We start from the raw sequence: 20,627 nt of genomic DNA on the forward strand, positions 1-20,627 counted from the left end.
AATTTTCATTAACTTAGCCTCTTTAATCACAAGCTCTGGCCAAGGTTGCATTTCTGAGCAAGTTGAAGTAGTTTATCATGGTCTCAATTGCATTTTTTTTCTAGAATCCTGAAAACAGCAATCTTATTTCTCAATTTTCTCTTTGCCAATGAAGCAATAGCCACTTAATCGCACCATATAAATAAATGCCTCAGCTTTGTACCATCTGGTCCCTTCACCATTGTTCTGCTGTATCCTCTGCAGAGGTCACCAGAACTCAGTATTCTCAGGCAACCACAACAATGATTTACAAATTCGTGGAATTACCTTTCTATATTGACATTTTTTAAATAGATCCCAATACAATCTATTTCACTCACTGCTCTGAGAGTTGTCACAGTGATCTTGTCAAGGTAGCAACGATACTCTTTCTGATATTTTCATTGTCCCCAATATACTTGCTGTGTAATCATTTACAAGATCTAACCTTTTTAAGCAATTGGAAAGAATGTTTGTGTTCTTCATCAATCTGAGACCAACCATAATTTTTCCTTTTGTTTTCTTTCTTCTGATGTACAACTGTAGTTGAGGTATGATATTTGATGAAACTCTGGGACTAGTTTTTCTTTTGTGTATCATGAAACCTTTAATTTAGAAAATGTCAGGGGGCAGAGGTTCTTGAAGAAGTGAAGAACGAGCAAATCATTGGTGGCCATACCGAAGAACTTAAGATTTTGGTATGTAATGCCAATTTGTGCCTTGTTAACAATATTGTCCATTTCCTTTTGCAGAGTCCAGTTTATCTCTACCATATCACCTACCACAGCCAAAAACCATTCACGACTTTTTCAAGAAACGACCACGACCAGCTTGCCAAGGAAGTGCCATGTCATTGCTCAAGTAAGGGCACTTTATGGAGAGATCTCCCTGTAGGATAAAGAGGAAAGCTACTATATCAGATATATCTCCTGCACTTACACAAAATCCCAATTCCCCATATTTGCCACCTTATTTTTAGTAATTTCGTAGCTTTGTAATCCAGACTTGTGCCATTCACTAAATTATTGAGCAAAGTTACTTTTAGATATTTAAAGTTGCTTAAAACGTTCATTTTGGTCCTCTTTATTCCATGACTCTAAGACTTTCAATGTTTTGAAGCTTTGATTTAAACGGATGACATTGTACTGAAATAATTACTATTCTGTGCAATAATATTGCAGTGGAAAAATTCAATATTCTGAAACCAGTTCAGATTATCCAAGAAATAGAAGCAATGTATGCAGTAACTCTTTTCAGTCACGAGATGTGTTCATGTGATTTGCAACCATGCAATGTATTTGTTTGCTGAATAGCAAAACATTTGTACTGGGTCTTTTATTCTCTTGAAAAGCTATTTAATGTGTGTTTTCAAGAATTTCAATACATTCAATTATTGGAGAAGAGAACTTTGTTTTATAGGTTAGTTCCTTTGAGCATCTCCAAATTTCTTGACTATTGATTACTTTGCAATTGTGATTAGTATAATATTTTGTGATTTCAGTGCTGTAGTTTCAGAAGTCTGTCATAATGTGTCAACTTTAGCGCAGTAATAACATGCTTGCCTCCAGTTTGGAAAAGATTGTGGTGTTCAAGTCACTGTCTATATACTTGAACACATTATCTGACCTGGCACTCGTAAAACTGAAAGCGTGCTACCTGTCAACGACATTGCTTTTCAAATGAGATGGAAAATAAAGGTCCTGTCTGCTTGTTTGGATGAATTTAATAGACCTAATGACACTAATCAAAGTCCACTGGCTAGTTGAGATTTGGCCGTCAGATTTCTCTCCGCTGCAACTGTGACAACACTTCAGTTGTACTTTAATGGTTGTGAAGGATGTGTGAGATGCTGCATAAATAAGGTTCATTCTTAAATGGGTGCGGGAGTAAAATTTAATCATAGTTGGATGTGAATTCATCCCATTCTCCAGGAAATTTGGATGGGAAAAAATTAATTATACTGCCAAAGCAATTTGAAAGCAGAATGCAATGTATATTTTTGAGTTGTGCAATCTTTCCTCCTCCACTTTCTAATGCTACCAAGAAAAATCATGCACCTTTTCATTTCTGAATTAATGCTTCTAAATAATATGAAATGTTCAACATGATCTTGTGTAAACTGTACTTTCAGATTGATCTCTCCATTTTTGTCAAGTCCCAAAAATAAATTCACTGTGTATTTCAAAATAACAGCTGCCTTTGGTTTTTCCAGTGTGGCAATGAAATGCAAATGACCCTTTTTATCCCAAGTACTGGATTGAAAAGCTGCTTGCTGTGTTTAGTTTGTCCAGAATCAAGCAACTAAGAGAAATATCATAACTAAGGATTTTGGTGTCCCCCAAATCCTGTTATGGAAGAACAGTTGTAGAATTTCTAGTTGGTGCACAACATGTGCTGCAAACTCTGTTTCAGTTCTGATATAACTTTTTTTTTCTGTTCTAAAGTTATGCAGGGTATCACTAAAATTAGGACTTGACCAAATTGTATTGTAATTTGTGTTAGTCTTTCGCAAAAAAAATTCTTTATAGATTTATGCTTTATTTCAAAATTGTCCCTGGTTAATATTGCTTTGATTTAAAAATGTTAATTTGGATTGTGGCTGACGATGCACAATTTTCTTACAGATCAGCTAAGTATCAATCCTGCTTGCTGCAGGGCACCTCAGAGATCCCAACAGAGATTGAAAATATAAATACTGTTCCTCAAGATCATGGACTCCTTGATCAGTTGTGTAACAATGAAAATGTAGATACTTCAGCTGTAGAAGAATCCAATTCAAACAATTCAAATAAAGAAAATATTTGTCCTAATCCACCTGAATGTGAAATTCAGGTAGAAAAGCACAAAGAACCTGTTGAGATGTTAGAACAACCCGATGTTTCCACTGACTTGGAAAGCAATGGAAAAGACTCTGTCAATGCCGAATATAGCACAGAACCTGACAATTACTCTTTCTGTTTGGAACTAACTGATGAAACTGGGTCCAGCGATAGACAACCAATTTTGCCTGAGAATCCTCATGAAGAGGTTGATAAAATAGTACCTGATTCTGTACTGAAGCTTTCCAGTGAAGTACCGAGAGATACTGAAGAAGTGCATAAACAGTTAGAAACTACTTCAATGGCCAAACAACGAAAATCCAAATTGGATAAGTTACGGGTGCTAGGTGTAGACCTAACATTGAAACCTCGCCTTTGTGCAGATGAGGGTGCATTTGTGAACTTGGAAGAGCCCAAAGAAAACAAAGGTTGTCTTTTTTTTTTTCATGTCGTAATTACTAAAAAGTATTGAGGTTTTAAGCCAAGATGAAGTTTGTGCTTGGGAGCTGTTGCAACAAAAATGATAGGCCTGCCTCCAGTGATCTGCCAGCCTCTGCGGCATGTATTTGCCTTTTTCTGAGGTTGGCTTGATTCTGGTGCCAAGTCAGTTGTTCACCATGGTAAAACAACCCATTTCAGTATGAGGTATCGCTTCAAATTGCAAATTTCTGGAGGTAAAATAAACTAACTTCCTCATGTGGAAGTTTTATAGGCTTTGAAATAAATGATGAGGACATAATAAATGGAATTGAAGTAAAGTCTAAAAGCTCTTAACATTGTAAATATATTCTAAAAAATGTCTCCAGCAACCAAATTCCGTGTTTACATGGTGATTTAAGCTGGTGTTGCTTTTTGCAGAGCAAACCCTGACTGTTCTGCTTCATCACTGCTACAAATTCCAGGCCTATCATTTCGCATTTCTTTTCTATCTGATAATCGTTGGATAGCAGTGCTACTGTGTGATTGAAAACATTGGTGAAGGGGGTGGTGGCAGCTCAATACCCCATCGAGTAAATTCCTCATTCCCACATATTGGTAAGTGGAGCTGCTTACCACCTCAAGAAGGCAGGCACTGTCAGGGAATCAGTTGTTCAGGATCATTTTTGAGCACCTTTTGGCCTAAGTCGTCTTAAAAGATTGCAATTACATCTTGGAAAGTGTGTTGCAAAAGTTTAGATGATTTAAGAAAAATAATGAATGACAACTTATTTGTCAATATTTGTTTGGAAATAGTTGGCCCTGAATTAATTCAATCCATTCAAAGAAACCTGTTGGTAATGTGATGCACATGATTTGTAAGGAATGATACCTAAAATGACAGGTTGCTCAAAGTTATTGGTTGATATAGAATAGAAGATGATATTTGACTCATTGTGCTTGTGTCTGTGCTTTGAAAGATCTATTCAGTTTGTTAGTTTCTGTATGGATGTGGCAGGAGGTTCATTAATAATTTTTACCAATCTTTTGGACTTTGCCTTCCAGATTATCATAACTTGCAAAATTTTAACACGTTTGTTGCCATCTGCCTTAAATCTGTATTTGATAATACCTATTGAGATTTCAGATGTAATTTTTGTTTATAAATTTTATATGTAAGTTGAATGAGTATTTTTACTTTTGCTAAATTAATCAAGTGAATCTTTACTGAATAAAAGCTAATTCAAAACAGCTTGTTTCCTACTGTTGATTACAATATTTCAATATCCATATAAAGATGACTTTTGTTTTTATTTTTAGAGTTGCAAGCATTAAAGGAGCGTTTTCTGAAACATAGCATCAAACCTGTTAAACAAAACCAAGAGCGCCGTGTAGAGCTTAACACAATTCGGAAAACGACTGATGCTGATGGCAAAGAAGATCTGAAGGCAGATTCGGTAGTGGTAACCTTGGGCACAAAAGAAGTGGAGGTATTTGGACCAACAAAGCCAGGCAAGTATTCCAGTAGATAGAGAGAGCTGCTGATGAATCTGTAGCAGAGATTTTCTTGGAGTTTTTGAATAAATCTTAACTATTACTTATGCATCCATTTATTGTAAACATGAATGGTTTTTGGTGGCTACTTGGGGACTGTATGGAGTCCATTTTTAAAGTCTCAGAATTCACTTAGATTTAATTCCCTTTCACTGTTTTTTGACTGGTGCAATCTGTAAAACTACTTAATGGATTGAAATTCATTATAAAATATTTAAATTGACCTCCTGTTAAGAGTTTAATTTTGAATGCATTTGTTTCAAATGTGGTTGCAGATCAGATCTTTTAATTTAGAAAGTTGAACAACAGATTAGGTCATGGAACAGAATGAAGTAAAGATTTTGATTTTAAAGTGAAGCCAATACTGAGACTTGTTGACTTTTTCTAAAAAAAACTGAAAATTTTTGTCAAATTCCATTTGCATTGTGTGAAATTGTATCTTCAACTGTGCACCAACATTATCTTGTCCTCGTTAGTTTTCACTAAACCGAGCAGGCTGTCAGAATGCAGGCAACATAATCATGTGTCAAGTAACTCAAAGTAAGTTTCTATTGTGCAAGTACCTTGGAATTAAGAGCACAAGAAGGTGCTTTTTTTGGTAAACCAAATTTTCTGAATGGAATAATGGACAATTTACATAAAGTGCTGCATGTTTAAAAGCTACTTTGCCTCTTACGATTGTATCTTTATTGCATTGTTCAGGTGAAAAATTGCAAGTTTTGAAAGCTAAACTGCAGGAAGCCATGAAATTGCGTCGTGTAGAAGAACGTCAGAAACGGCAAGCATTGTACCAGCTTGACAATGAGCAGGGCTTTGAGAATGAAGAAGATGAGGAAGAAGAACTGACAGAGTCTGAAGAAGATGACCATGAGGTATAACTTCAAAATATTTTAATTTGACATGATCTGAAATATTGATGAGGAAAGCTGTGAATGGAGATTTAATGGTATTTGTACAAAGTACTATCCCATTTATATTAACATTTAAATAAGATAGCTCTTGTATTTTTTTTAACCCTATGGCGAGAAACGCAATTGGAGGGTTTCATGTGCTTTAAGAGCAGATTTTGGAGGAGAAGACTTTCTGCATTCCAGAGGGACTCTTGTCCTCCAATCCATGGACTGGGAATGTTCTGAATTGTTTGGAACAGATTAATACAGGAACCATCAAATTACAGTTCTGCAGAAGGAGTAGACTTGAAAGCAAATTATATATTAATGGGAGAATTAAACATATTCCGGATGCTTTGTTTGTGTTGTGGCCTCCATTTATCATGTCTTCATATTTTATTTGCAATGATACTAATGCCTTTGCATTTGTCTTAGACTGTAGAATTTCTGCTTGGTGATGATGATGCAGGAGTGGAAGCAGACAATGATACTCAGTCTACTGACACAGCACAAAGTAAGTGAACCCTATCAAAGGGCAGTTTCATCTGTTTACTGTGTTGCCTGTAAAAACCAGCTTATTTATGAAAATGACCTTTTTGTCTGTAGGACTTGTGTTTACACATCGCTATTAATTGTATGACTTTTGACAAAATTTCATGTTGTATATGGTGGCATTACTCTGAGATTTATGGCTAGATTTGCCACTGGTGTTTGTGGGGCTGGGGAGGAAGAGGTGCAGTTGTGTGATTGAGCATCGTAAGTTTGGGGAAAAAAAAAGAAACTTGTTCCTTGTATCCAATCTACTGTTTAATGGGATGGATAGATTAACACTTGTTTCTTGGTGGTACTTTTTAAAAAATTAGACAGAAACAAGTGGAGCTGAATGTTTCCCTGTTGTTTTCTCTGTGAAATATCTCAATTCATCAAAGTTAACTTGCAAACTAATTGGTGCCTTTTTTTTTTCTGTAGTATAAATTATAACAGAAATTAGGCATTTTTGGATTTACTCCTGATGAGTGCAAGATGAAAAGTTTCAGTAATATGACTGTCTTTTCAGCAATATTAATATTTCTGGTCTGGCTAGCTTTTAAATACACTCCAATCCTGTTCTGTTAACTTTTCCAGCTTCAGAAAAACCGAGATACAAGTGATCTGTTTTTGTTCTTTTGTGTTGTTTTACTTGTGTGAAACATTGAATCTCTAGCTTGCCTTGCAGAATCTTGTCTTGCATGTTTTTAACAGTTCATGCCGATTTTGGTACTCTCTATTCCATAGAGAAGTATTTATCTAATAGATATATAACACGTTCATTATTCTACATTGAAAAGTATTTCTCAGAAGTCTTCGTGACTAATTGAAGGAAAAGTCAAGGAAATTGAGGGGGGTATTGTGGAACCTTTATCACCTGTCAAACTTGTCACAAAGTAAAGCTGAGAACTCATTTTATACCATCACCAAAACCCTGAGTCTTAGTCACATAAATGTCACAGCCCAGGAAAGGTTCTACTCATCTGAATTTATCAGTTACTCTAAACTTTAAATTGTTAAATAATTGTAGTTTTAAATTCCAATAAACTGATCACTCCGATCAATGTGCTTATTTGTAGAATGTTAACTTTACGAAGCTTAACTTAATGTGTCTGAAGGCACCAGATCAGGTCTCAGCTGCATCTAAGAGTAACTGTTTCATTTTATTATGTGCAACAAAAGTTATCTCACATCACACCCTTCTGATGCTTTATTTCAGATCAAAGTATAGTAACCGAGAAGGAATCGACACCAACGCCAAAACCTATCGCCTTAGAATTTTCACAGGCCATAAAAGCTGGTACTGCTCCTTCCTTTAAATTGAGGTAATTTATTGATGTTTTCAGCCTGATTTATTCTTTGGAGTTACTTTTTGTATTGCTAGAAAATGCAACGTGCTATTTTAATATGGTCAGTATTATGACAATTAACTGCAAATGAATAAAGAAAGTGGTGATTCTGTTGCAATCTAGTTTTGTTCATTATGTGTCATGTCTGCACAATTTATCCAGTACGCTACTTAGAAATTCGTACTTTTTATCTTGTCAGAAACACATTCTTAAATGCTTTGTAGTCATCTTAGATTTTTGATTACTTATAAAAATGGGTTTGTTTGATTTAAGATACATTTGTAATTCTGTCTTAGTTTAAATCAATTTATTTGAATTGTGACTATGTTTTTAGCTAATTTGATTCTCCAAAAATATATCATTTTTGTACTAGTATAAATAAATATAGCTGTTTGGAATGTTCATATTACATACAATAAGTGTTTTATTGGGATTCATTGATTGAAAAATGGAAGAACAAATATTCTGCCAGACTCTTCAATGGCATCAAGATCTTCAGAATCACTTGTAATGATTATCAAAGTCGGGAGAATTTGACGCTCTTCCTTGTGTTTTTGTTTTTCTGGATTGGAATGCCTAATTGAATTCTAGTCAGGAAAAGCTCGTCTTTTGGTGACAGTCAGTGAATTATATGCCTAACAGTTATAAATGTACTTGGTTTTCCTGATCTAGTATATAATATTTTTCAGCGAACAGACTACTTGCAATAAATTGAGGCTACAGCTTCAACAGAGCCCACCTAAAGGAGATAGCAAAATTGGTAATTAGTTTTAATTTCTGTTTAATGACTTACTATTACTAAAAACCTTAGAACTTAAAAACGTACTATCAATTTATTGTAAACACATGTAACCTAAAGCTCTCTTCTATTTTTGTTCCTGTCCCTACTTTCCATCTAATTGACCAAAAGTAATGTTTACAGCTGAGAAAGAAATCTTTTTGCCATTTTCTCTGACCCGGTGGAATTCAACTTCATAAAGTTTCTTTAAGTTCAATCAAAAACTGATTCGTATGCAAACAATTTTATGGGAGATTGTAGTTCTGAAGATCGCAGCTTTCTCTGGTACCTCCTTCAGCTGATGACTTGTGAGAATGTGAATGGTCAGAGTTGGTAATTGGCCAGCAATGGGAACAGTTAACCCAGTGGCACCTGGTCCTCTCTTTGCAACCTGATTTTCAAGTGGAGAAGCTGAATTGTAGACAGGATTTTTTTTTTTTCTCTCGTGGATTTTGCTTCTTGGCACAGATGTTGCTTTCAATTTTAACACTTCATTAACCAAACTGAATTATTTTACTCTTTTTGTGCTGAAATACAGCTGGATCTGGTCCTGGTGATTTTACTTCATTAGAAAGTGATTGTTTCTTCTATTACCAAAGATGAAAACCACTTATAGTTGCTATTTCCATGTAGTTCTCTTTAAATTTAGGAGGGGAAACATGGCTACACAGAACAGTAAGGGACTGACAATTGAACAAGGTGTTTTTGTAAGTGAGAGGATGTTTTGACATAAATTGCTTTCGGTATTATGTTTCAGATGAAGATGATTCCACTTCGCAAGCCTCAACAACCAAGGAAAACAGTCATAACAGTAGCTTTGAGCTCATAGGGTCAATGATTCCCTCCTACCAACCATGTAACAAACAGCCAGGCAGATTTGGAGTTGCTATGCTTGGAGGATTCAGATCACCATCACCTAACCTCTTTAATCCAAACAGTCAGTTCAGAACAAGCTTCATCAGTTCAGCATCCAAGGTAAGTTTGAATTGCAAAAGTTAAAGATTTCAGTTTGAGAGCAGACTTGTTGTTTTTCGTCAGAGAACTGGCATCGGCTCCAACACCAGGTATATAATGCTATATTTTTTGCTTTTAAAACTTGTGCCTTTGCTATTTTTCTTCATTCGATAGAAGATGAGTTCATTGTTAATTGGCGAGACCATTCCAACGCTAAAAATATGTCCTTTTTTTTTCAAAAATGTGCATTTTGATATTGCACTTCAACACAAATCTTTGCTTGCTAAGCTGAAAAGGTGGTTATGAATTCCTCATCAGTATTTTCCATTCTTTCAGATAGGGATGTAGATACTTTGTTTGTGCAGGAAAAGAACTGTATAATTTGCTGAAAATATTATTTGTATGTGTCTTTTTACCAATAGAGTTCAGGAAAGCTATCTGAGCCCTCGATGCCAGTAGAAGATTCACAAGATTTGTACAATACATCTCCAGAACCAAAGAACTCAACTGGTGAATCTCAATTCAGATTCTCTCTTGAAGATGAAACTCAAAGCCAGTTACTTGATTCAGATGGGTGAGTTTCTGTATTCATCTGACGACCATGGTAATGGGAGTTAATTTGTGCTCTGAATCTTAAATTATATTCAACATTTCCACATTTGCCAAAGTTGTAACTTTGTCACTGTGCTGAAATACAGAATATTTAAACCGTTTTCTATTCCATACCATTTAAAATTGCATTCCCAAAATAAATGTTGAGCCACTTTGAAGTGTTGCTTGTGTATTAAACCATACTTGAGTGTATTTTCCATTTTACTTTGCTGTACATGCACAGAGCATTATGTACTTTACGCCTTCAAAACAATAATAGAATAGAGAAGCAACTTCTAATAAGCTTAACTCTTTATAAATTATAGGTTTTTGAATGTGGGCCATCGCAGTAACAAGTGGCAGCTGTCGAAACGTCAACTGCTTCTGGATAGTATGGATGAAAATGCAATGGACGCAAACATGGGCGAGTTGCTGGGTTATTGTTCAGGAGAATTTAAATCTCAAAATCTTGATGCAACAAAGGAAAAGAGCAAAGAGAAAGAGCAAAATTTTGACGAGTTGCTTGAACTTTGCTCCGGCAAGTTTCTATCACCAGGTACTCTTTTTTGTTTTAAGTGTCTTCTGTTTATTAGTGTGTTTTGGAAGTGACAAGAGACTGATGTTCTAACTTGAAGTATATAAAGTTCCAGTGTTTATCCTTATTTCGCAATATGAACTAGGCAGATACAAATTTGAAACACCATTTTCTAGTCACATTGAGGTGGCATTAATGAAACATTTCTTGCTTCTCTGTAGCAGAATCTTCATCTTCCATCTCTTCTGCTGTAAAGGATCAAAAAACAGTGACCACAGCATCAGATGATCTTATGACTGAGGTCCTTGCACTTTGCTCAGGCTCTTTTCCAACAGACAAGTAAGGGAAAACTTCAATTCTGCAAAGCAGAGTCTTTATTTGAGCCCCAGGTTTTCTAGATCAGGAGCCCTTTTCAACATGGGCTTCAATATTATTCTGAAATAATGAATACTTCATTTTCTTTGGCCTTCTAAATTTCTATTTAGGGAAGAAGATAAGGAAAATGAAGATGACCAGTTTCAGCTGCTAACAGATGATGAAGTTTTTAAGAGTGAGGTGAGTGAATGTAGATTTGAAATTTAAGGAAGTGATTTTGAATATTAAAGTTTCTCGCTAGTTATCCCAATTTTAAGCATTGGTCTCTGGCAGCTTTCCGGTTAAGGTAATGATACAAATGGTCTCCTAAAGATATACTTTATTCAATATTTGTGGGCAGGTGGGATTAAATGCAATCTGAAGCATGTGCACTTTCTATTTGTCTAATGGCCCTTTCTTGGAGAGATATTTAAGATTGAGCGATAAGAATGACTTGAACAATTTTGGTTGTCTTGTTCTCGTGAGAAACACCAAGAACAAAAGTACTTCTGTTTACAAAATAATTGGTTTCATTAGTGTGCAGTAAGATCATTTTGGGGTAATTGTATAAATGTTAGTCATTTGCTATGTCTGACTAGACATGTCAGTTCTGTAATAAACCTATGTGACAAATCTGATCTCTTCCAAAAAGGAGGCTTATATTTTGGAAACTGGGCGTTTATATTTAGAGTGCAATTGATGATAACTCTTAGATTAGAAGTTATTTAAAAGGAAATAGCAAAATTTGAGATGAGCATCCGTTTGATGCCATGTTGAAATGTAAACGATGAGATAATTGACTGGTTCAGTATCATTCTCTAACCTCAGAGGGGATCTAAAATCATTTTGTAGAACAACATTCCAGACTATCCAGTGTCTCTTTTGTAGTATGCCTTGTGTAATGTTTTATGTAAGCAAGCCCATTGCTTCAGCTTTGCTTATTTATACAAATAAATGATTTGTCAAGTTGTGCCATAAAGTTCAGAAGGAGGCAATTCAGCCTATCAAGTCTGCTCCGCCATTTGATGAGGTTATGGATGATCTGATAATCATTAAGCCAATTTTCCTACCTTTTCAGCCATAATCCTCTATCACCTTACTGATTAAAAATCTGTCTCAAAGCCTTGAAATGTTAATGATCCTGTTGAAAAGTTCTCTTGACCGCCTAATGTATGGCATCTTATCAAATGCCTTTTGCAAACCCAAATAGATCACATCCACTGGTTCCCTTTTATCTCTTCTGCTTGCTAACGCCTTAAAAGAATTACAGTTGGTTCTGCTATAACACCCATTTCCTCAACACGAATTGGCTATAACATTATTGAAGAATTTAGGCCATTATTTGTCAAACACAAACTTTCCTTCCATGTATTGGTTATAACGCAATTCTGGTCCCATTGGTTTAAATGGTGCCACTATCATGCAATTTTCTTATAACGAGGGATCGCACAGAAATTGATCGCTTTATATCTGAACATACTGTATAATTTGTTAGGCATGATATCTCCTAACACTACGGGCATGCTAAATTGCCCGTAGTGTTAGGTAAGGGGTAAATGTAGGGGTATGGGTGGGTTGCGCTTCGGCGGGTTGGTGTGGACTTGTTGGGCCGAAGGGCCTGTTTCCACACTGTAATGTAATCTAATGTAATCTAAAAGTCATGCTGACTCCATTTTATTTTATTCTGCATTGCTAAATGCTCTGGTATTACATGCTCTACAATAAGCTCTAATATTTTTTAATCGATACATGTTAACTAGCCTACAGTTACTCGTTTTCTTGTCTCCTTTTTTTTCCAAGCCTGAGATTTTTCCAGAGTTGAAGGAGTCTTTAAAGATTGAAGATTGCTACTAATGCATCCACTATTCCTGTTGCTGCTTCCTTTGATATCCTTGAACCCATCAGGTCCAAAGATGTTATCAACTGATTAGTTTCCCCAGCAGACTTTCTCTCTCGTAATAGTTGGGTTTTTTTCTCTTTTATCCCCTGTTACCACCTTGATTATTCAGTATTTTTGAAACCATATTGTCTTCTACTGTAATGACTGCCAAGTGTTTACTTATCTCCTCTGTGATTTCCTTGTTCCCCGCTGTTATTTCTCCAGAGGGTGTCCATTCATTTTGACCTGGCTTCCGTTTTAATCTATTTATAGAAGTTCTATATGTCTGTTTTGACATAACTTGGAGAGTAAACTAATTTTTGTCTTTTCCATCTTTTATCTTTTTTTTAATCATCTTTTGATGGTTCTAAAACTTTCCCAATCACCTGGCTTAACACATGTCTCTGCTTTATTATATGTTTTCCTTTTAATTTGGTGCAATAGACTACTATCTTGGTTAACTATGATTGCTTTATCCCCTTCCTAGAATCATAGGACTACATGTTTGTTGCACACCATATACTAAACGTTATTCTTTGTTCCTTCAAGTACTTTACTAGTTAACTCTGCCTTTATTACTTTGTAGTTACCCTTTTGAGTTTAGGACAGTTTTTTCAACCCAAGCTTCTCGCTGTCAAACTGAAAACAATAGTCTACCATTTTAGGGTCACCTTTTCTAGGAAATCTTTACTTCTCAGATCATACGTTAAGCATTAGTCCACATTACTAGACCTTTAATAGACTGAACCTGGTTGGATAGATAATGTATTGTGTATGTTCCTGAGTATGTTCTATGAATTCTTCATGACTTACTTCCAATTTGATTTTTCTCAATCTACCTGAAGTTTAAAGGCAGCAATGATTAAGGTATTGCCTTAATGATCGTCTTGATTTTATGCTCTCCTATCATATTGCTACAGCTAGTAGGCTATAGAAAAGTCCCATCATTGTCATCTTGCCCTTGTTATTTTTTAACTTCCAATAATATGTATTCTGTACCTTCTGATTCAAAATGAAGTTGTGCAGACAGCATTATATGCTGCTTTAGAACTGGTTTGACAGCACAACATATCGACAATATAACTTTATTTTGTGCCATAATTTTCAAACTTGTATGGATAGATTTCAGAATTCTTATTTAAAAATTTCCCTGATTGAGATGACCAATTGCCTTTATATAATTTTCAATGAATATCTCAACATCTCTGTTCTAAGGAGTGAGGTGGATACTGTGCCAAATAAGTTATAGGAGGACTACAAATAAATGCAGAGATTTGAACTGGAGACTTTTTAAGTAGATACTTCAGTGTGAGGCTTAAGGCAGTTGAAAGCACCAGGGCAAGCAGAGTGCGGATACACTGACAGTTGAAACTAAGTTAGAGGTTTTAGGGAATGTATTTGTAGCAAAGATGATGCTGAGTAATAGCCGAAGGTGAGATTGTAGATTACTTAAATATGAACGCTTTTAAATTGTTGAGATATTGACTAACTGAAAACTGAGAAAACAGCAAGGAGCTGGGTGCTAAATGAGTAGAAATTGATGCACCATGTGACGTTTTGCTTGAGCTTACACTGAGACATTGTAAGATAGGGAATACATTTCGCATAACAGTACTGTGGATGAAGAAAGATTTGGTGGATTTCTTACATCTATTTGTGATGGAATCTCTTTTAAAAGCCTTACATTGTGAGCAACCCTGATTGAGAAGAAAATAACCTGTAGTGTCTTGGAGAAATTCAGATTGGAAACCAAAACTTAATTCAGATGTACGAGCATGTTGATTTCAGGAATTGCAAATAGGCAAATACATCTCCCCGTGTCTGCGTGGGTTTCCTCCGGGTGTTCCGGGTTCCTCCCACAGTCCAAAAAAAAATGTGCAGGTTAGGTGAATTGGTCATGCTGAATTGCCGGTAGTGTTAGGTGAAGGGGTAAATGTAGGAGTATGGGTCTGGGTGGGTTACGCTTCGGCGGGTCGGTGTTGACTTGTTGGGCCGAAGGGCCTGTTTCCACACTGTAAGTAATCTAAATCTTTGTGGGCGGCACGGTGGCACAGTGATTAGCACTGCTGCCTCACAGCGCCAGAGACCCGGGTTCAATTCCCGCCTCAGGCGACTGACTGTGTGGAGTTTGCACGTTCTCCCCGTGTCTGCGTGGGTTTCCTCCGGTGTTCCGGTTTCCTCCCACCATCCAAAAAGATGTGCAGGGTCAGGTGAATTGGCCATACTAAAGTGCCCGTAGTGTTAGGTAAGGGGTAAATGTAGGGGTATGAGTGGATTTCGCTTCGGCAGGTCGGTGTTGGGCCCAAGGGCCTGTTTCCACACTGTAATCTAATCTAATCTAAACATCCTTTCTGCAACTGCTTTTGTTATGTGAAGAGACCTTAGTGAGTACTCTACGGCTGCAAGCCACTTTGGTTAAAATACTTGGGTTGATTGTTTGCTGCTTGTTGACTGGGGAACCAGTTCAAACCCTTCAAGAGTTGGAAATCTGCTTGAGGAATGACCCTGCTTTGAAAGATTTGAGGCAAAATTAATGCTACTCCTGCTTGGAAGGCTGAGTAAATATGCAAGATCTATTGTATCTGCTTTAATGTGTAATTTGAGACTTATAATTGCTTGCTGTTTGTCTTGATGAATTTATTTAATTTCTCTGACTAGGATGAGAGAAGTGTTAAAGAGGAAGATGATGAAAAAGTGGAAGATGAAGAGCAACAGATGGCCCGGGAAGTTCTTAGGAAGCGCAAACTGTGAGTATGAAAGAAATTGTATTTCCTCCTCTTCCCTCTAAACCACAGCTACATCTTGGAATATATTTGTGATGTATATTTCCAACATTTACTGCTTTCATCATTGTTTGTTTGATTTAATTGCAACATTTCCAAGTTTTGAACATTGAATCTTTTCAGCTGTGACCTGTTGAATTCAGGGGAGGCGATGGCCTCGTGGTATTATTGCTGAACTGTTAATCCAGAGAGCCAGATAATGTTCTGGCACCTGGGTTTGAATTCTGCCACAGTAGATGGTGGAATTTGAATTCAATTTTAAATAAATATGGCATTAGGAGTCCAATGACTATCAAGAATCCATTGATGATTGTTGGAAAAAGCCACCTGGTTCACTAATGTCCCTTAGGGAGAGAAACTCCCATCCTTGCCTCATCTGGGCTCCATGTGGTTGACTCTGAACTGTCCTCTGGGCAATTAGGGATTGGCAATAAATGCTAGCCAAGCCGGTGGTACCCTCACCCCCCTGAATGGGGGGGAAAAAAATCCATTTTCTGAAAATTAAATTTGACTTTGGAAGTAGGCAATATTTGGCATGTTTTGATTTTGCGTCTTGGAATGGCCGTGATGCCCATAGTCAAATAGCCCACAGATATCTTATTCCAGGCTCCCTTCTGAAACATCACCATTTGCCTGAGCATTGTATGGGCCATGTTTCCAGACATCAGAAGAAATGTCATGCTTCTCATTTCAGTATTATGGTAGATTATTGGTTGTTTCAGTCCAATTGTGACTCTAATTTTGAAATTATTTTGTAGAAAATTAAAAGATTTTGTTGAGGATGAGGCTGAACTCTCTGGCAGTGAGGTGGCAAGTGATGACGAATCAGATGCAGAATCTGATGACTATGAAGAGGATATAATTGAAGAGGAGCTTCCATCAGATGAGGAACTGCAAGAACAAGTAAACAAAATTCACATGTGAGTACTTGCCAAATGCACAGGGCTGTTTTCTCTCTATTGTTTTGGGTAATGATTAAGGCTCAAGTAAAGAATTTGATCATTTCTTGGATCAGATCGGATCAACCAAAAGATCCTTTTGAGAAGGATAGAATATTAGACCTGATCCCATCGTTCAATGTGAAATTGAGTTGAATATAAGTAACTCTGTCTGAAGTGTATGCCACGTGAAAGGTGTCTGCTTACTCATGCGCAGATGGTGCCAGCGATGTCACGTTGCCACAATAGCCTTTTCACCATATTACACATGCATGAATTAACTAGCATGAGCCACGCTGGAGAACAGTGTGAGGAGTAATGAACAGTTGCATGTTTGTCAGGTCCAAACTAGAGGCAAAACAAACAAATTTCAGCTCTTACTTTCTGTTGCCCTCATGATGTTCAGGGGAGTTACTCAGACTGATGCAGGGTTGGAAGTTTATGATGCTGGGCCCACTGACATTCATGCCCAAAATTTGTTAAAAGCATTCCATTGCTTTGCTGTGATATCATAAGTCACATGACATGCCGCTATACTACACCAGCCACCCACCCTTTGTCTTTGAATTTCAGAAGGGTCTGTGCTCCAAAAGTTTGTATGATTTCAAATAAACTATTGGACTAAACTTGGAATCGTGTGTCTTCTGTCCACCCCAGTCCAGCACTGGCACTTCTACATCATTGCGGTGATGTGGAATAGCAAATTTGTGTTTGCACGTGAACGTTCATGGTGCCACCTAGTGATGGCATTGATGAATAAACAGCCTGTAAAGAATATAGAAGTAAAATTAAGATGTCTGGGATATGCTTTTGTAGAGTCAAGCATGGAAGTTTAGAAGATGCAATTTCTGTTATTCTGCTTCTTTGCAAGTTGTGCTAAAATTGAATTTGAGTGATATAATGCAGACTCAGCATTGAAATTGGTGCAATATGAAAAGTTGGGGTACTGGCCCAAAAAAAATCAAGAAAAGCTAGGATGATGTATTGATATTTTTAAATGGCAAGATAATTATTTCTTGTAACCTCTCTGACTCTGAAGAACTTAATTTTGTAAATACGGAGTCTCAGTCCTTCAGAAGAACGTCAATACTGTATTGAAGTTTCAACTTTTTAAGCCCATTTTTCTGTTGTTCTTGCCTTCTCCTCGTGCATCTCTTAAATCCTTAATTTGTTTTTGGTACAAATTAGATTTTAATATTTGCAGTTTTATTCAAAATGTCTTCGGAGCACATGGTGTCTCAATATATTGGAGTAAATCCTCAAAATTTGTACAGCTGATGGTAGAGTAAACGACTAGTGCCTTTACTGTTGTCCAAAGTCTGGATCGCTCTTTGACTTCAATACGTCTTTTGCATCACATTGAAGATTCGCCCAGAATTTTATTACTCTTTGTCTCTCAAAATATAACTGCTGTATGGTCCAGATTCTGGATCGATCTTTTGATACATGAATATCTTCATTCGACTGTTGCTATATGTAATGTCAAAATACTTGTTTTATTTACAACTGGAGTACTTTAATCGCATAGCTATTTCTGGGAGCTCTGTGATTAAATTGCATAGCAAATCAAGTTAGAGAGCTTATTGTTTAGTTAATGAACTGGATTAATACTTGCAAGACCACCTAAAGTTAAGCATCATAATTGGGAGTTTCACTTCAATTTCAGAATGCCCAAATGATCTTCTGAAATAGGCGAGCAGTAAATCATCATTGTTTTTTGCAAACAAAAGATGCGCTGCTTGAATTTGAATAATTTGGGACATTTGCCATCCTTTTGGTTTGTCCTCTAAGACTGTAGGCCAAGTGATGTCTTGTCATGCAATTAATCCATACATTTTGAGTAAATGGTGAATGTCATAAGTTAACCCTTTAATAAATAAGCAAGTTACAATTGATTACAGTGCTTGACACTTTGAATGTAAGAACCAACATTGAATTTGCTGTTGATTCCTGCTTTGTTGTCCCAAAAGAATTATGTTATCACATAATGCGTAGACCCTTCAGCCTGTTGAAATTGCTCCACCATTCAATCAGAATGTGCTGATCTGATTTTATATTCCACTCTACGTTCCTACACGTTCCCAATTTAATCTTTCACCCACTTAGATATCAAGAATGCATCCGTCTTAAAGGTTTTGTCTTCATTGCTTTTTGAGCAAGGCAATACCAAAGACACACAATATCCTCTTGTCTGACTTAAATGAATGACCCTCTCGTTTAAAACTATGTCATGTCGTTCTACCTTCTCTCTCAAAAGGAAACATCTTTTCCACATTGATCTGGTCAAATTCACTTTCATTTTTCAGTTAAGTCACCTCTGACTTCTAAGCTTCACAGGGTGCAGACCTAGCTTGTCTAACCTTTCCTCAAGACAATCCATGTATTCCAGGCATTAGTCCAGTAAAGGTTTTCTGTACTGCTTCCAATACATTAACATCTTAACTAAGTACGGTAACTAGTACTGCACAGTTCAGACAATGGTTTCACAAATGCCCCGCATGGCTTAAGTATCCACCCCCCACCCCAGCACATCGTTAATAATAACTTCTAACGTTTTCCCTACAACGAATGTTCAGCCTGTAGTTTGCTGCTTAAGTTCTATAAAGCTACAGCTTAACTTAGACTCAGTGCCCCATCCAATGAAGGCAAGCATGCTTTAGGCCTTTTTTACTACCTTTATCCACCTGTGCTGCCACCTGTGCTGCCACCTTCAGCGATCTGTGAACCTGCACACCCAGTGCTGTCTGCATATCAATGCTTCCGCCTCTACTTGATTTCCAAAATGCGTCACCTTATATTTGACGGGATTAAACTCCATCTACCATTTTCTGCCCCTGCCTCCAACTGACTTCTATCCTAATGTATCATCTGATAATCCTCCTCATTATCTGCAACTCCACCAATCTTTGTATAGTCTGCAAATTTACTAATTATACCAGCTATGCTTTCCTCCAAGTTAAAGGTTTAGATAGAGAGGAATTTTTTAAGTGTGTACAAGACAATTTTCTGATTCAGTATGTGGATGTACCTACTAGAGAAGGTGCAAAACCTGACCTACTCTTGGGAAATAAGGCAGGGCACGTGACTGAGGTGTCAATGGGGGCGCACTTTGGGGTCAGCGACCATAATTCTGTTCGTTCTAAAATAGTGATGGAAAAGGGTAGACCAGATCTAAAAATTGAAGTTCTAAATTGGAGAAAGGCCAATTTTGATGGTATTAGGCAAGAACTTTCGAAAGCTGATTGGAGTCAGATGTTCGCAGGTAAAGGGACGGCTGGAAAATGGGAAGTCTTCAGAAATGAGATAACAAGAATCCAGAGAAAGTATATTCCTGTCAGGGTGAAAGGAAAGGCTGGTAGGTATAGGGAATGCTGGATGACTAAAGAAATTGAGGGTTTGGTTAAGAAAAAGAAGGAAGCATATGTCAGGTACAGACAGGATAGATTGAGTGAATCCTTAGAGCATAAAGGAAGTAGGAGTATACTTAAGAGGGAAATCAGGAGGGCAAAAAGGGGACACATGATAGCTTTGGCAAATAGAATTAAGGTGAATCCAAAGGGTTTTTACAAATCTATTAAGGACAAAAGGGTAACTAGAGAGAGAATAGGGCCCCTCAAAGATCAGCAAGGCAGCCTTTGTGTGGAGCCACAGAAAATGGGGGAGATACTAAATGAATATTTTGCATCAGTGTTTACTGTGGTAAAGGATATGGAAGATATCGACTGTCGGGAAATAGATAGTGACATCTTGCAAAATGTCCAGATTACAGAGAAGGAAGTGCTGGATTTCTTGAAACGGTTAAAGGTGGATAAATCCCCAGGACCTGATCAGGTGTACATGAGAAGTCTGCGGGAAGCTAGAGAAGTGATTGCTGGGCCTCTTGCTGAGATATTTGTATCATCGATAGTCACAGGTGAGGTGCCGGAAGACTGGAGGTTGGCAAACGTGGTGCCACTGTTTAAGAGGGGTGGTAAAGACAAGCCAGACCTCAGTGGTGGGCAAGTTGTTGGAGGGAATCCTGATGGACAGGATGTACATGTATTTGGAAAGGCAAGGACTGATTAGGGATAGTCAACATGGCTTTGTGCGTGGAAAATCATGTCTCATAAACTTGATTGAGTTTTTTGAAGAAGTAACAAAGAAGGTGAATGAAGGCAGAGCAGTAGATTTGATCTTTATGGACTTCAGTAAGGCGTTCGACAAGGTTCCCCATGGGAGACTGATCAGCAAGGTTAGATCT

At 37.1% G+C, this 20,627-nt stretch overlaps 1 protein-coding gene across 5 annotated transcripts in view; it reads left to right on the forward strand.

Moving 5' to 3' along the window:
- The window catches only part of LOC122563667 (claspin), a 60,145-nt gene that overhangs the window by 13,338 nt on the left and 26,180 nt on the right, over positions 1 to 20,627 (forward strand). For 4 of the 5 annotated variants that reach the window (XM_043717708.1, XM_043717706.1, XM_043717709.1 and 1 more), the window contains exons 7-20: positions 771 to 879; positions 2,643 to 3,265; positions 4,575 to 4,766; positions 5,511 to 5,680; positions 6,134 to 6,212; positions 7,446 to 7,551; positions 8,265 to 8,335; positions 9,111 to 9,328; positions 9,730 to 9,881; positions 10,225 to 10,454; positions 10,655 to 10,772; positions 10,919 to 10,988; positions 15,325 to 15,413; positions 16,208 to 16,369. In XM_043717708.1, coding sequence (XP_043573643.1) covers positions 771 to 879; positions 2,643 to 3,265; positions 4,575 to 4,766; positions 5,511 to 5,680; positions 6,134 to 6,212; positions 7,446 to 7,551; positions 8,265 to 8,335; positions 9,111 to 9,328; positions 9,730 to 9,881; positions 10,225 to 10,454; positions 10,655 to 10,772; positions 10,919 to 10,988; positions 15,325 to 15,413; positions 16,208 to 16,369 — 2,389 coding nt within the window. The remainder of the gene's footprint in view (positions 1 to 770; positions 880 to 2,642; positions 3,266 to 4,574; positions 4,767 to 5,510; positions 5,681 to 6,133; positions 6,213 to 7,445; positions 7,552 to 8,264; positions 8,336 to 9,110; positions 9,329 to 9,729; positions 9,882 to 10,224; positions 10,455 to 10,654; positions 10,773 to 10,918; positions 10,989 to 15,324; positions 15,414 to 16,207; positions 16,370 to 20,627) is intronic. The other variant, XM_043717707.1, reaches the window with a different exon arrangement.

Source organism: Chiloscyllium plagiosum, chromosome 27 (assembly GCF_004010195.1).
Source record: "Chiloscyllium plagiosum isolate BGI_BamShark_2017 chromosome 27, ASM401019v2, whole genome shotgun sequence".
Classification (NCBI taxonomy): Eukaryota; Metazoa; Chordata; class Chondrichthyes; order Orectolobiformes; family Hemiscylliidae; genus Chiloscyllium; species Chiloscyllium plagiosum.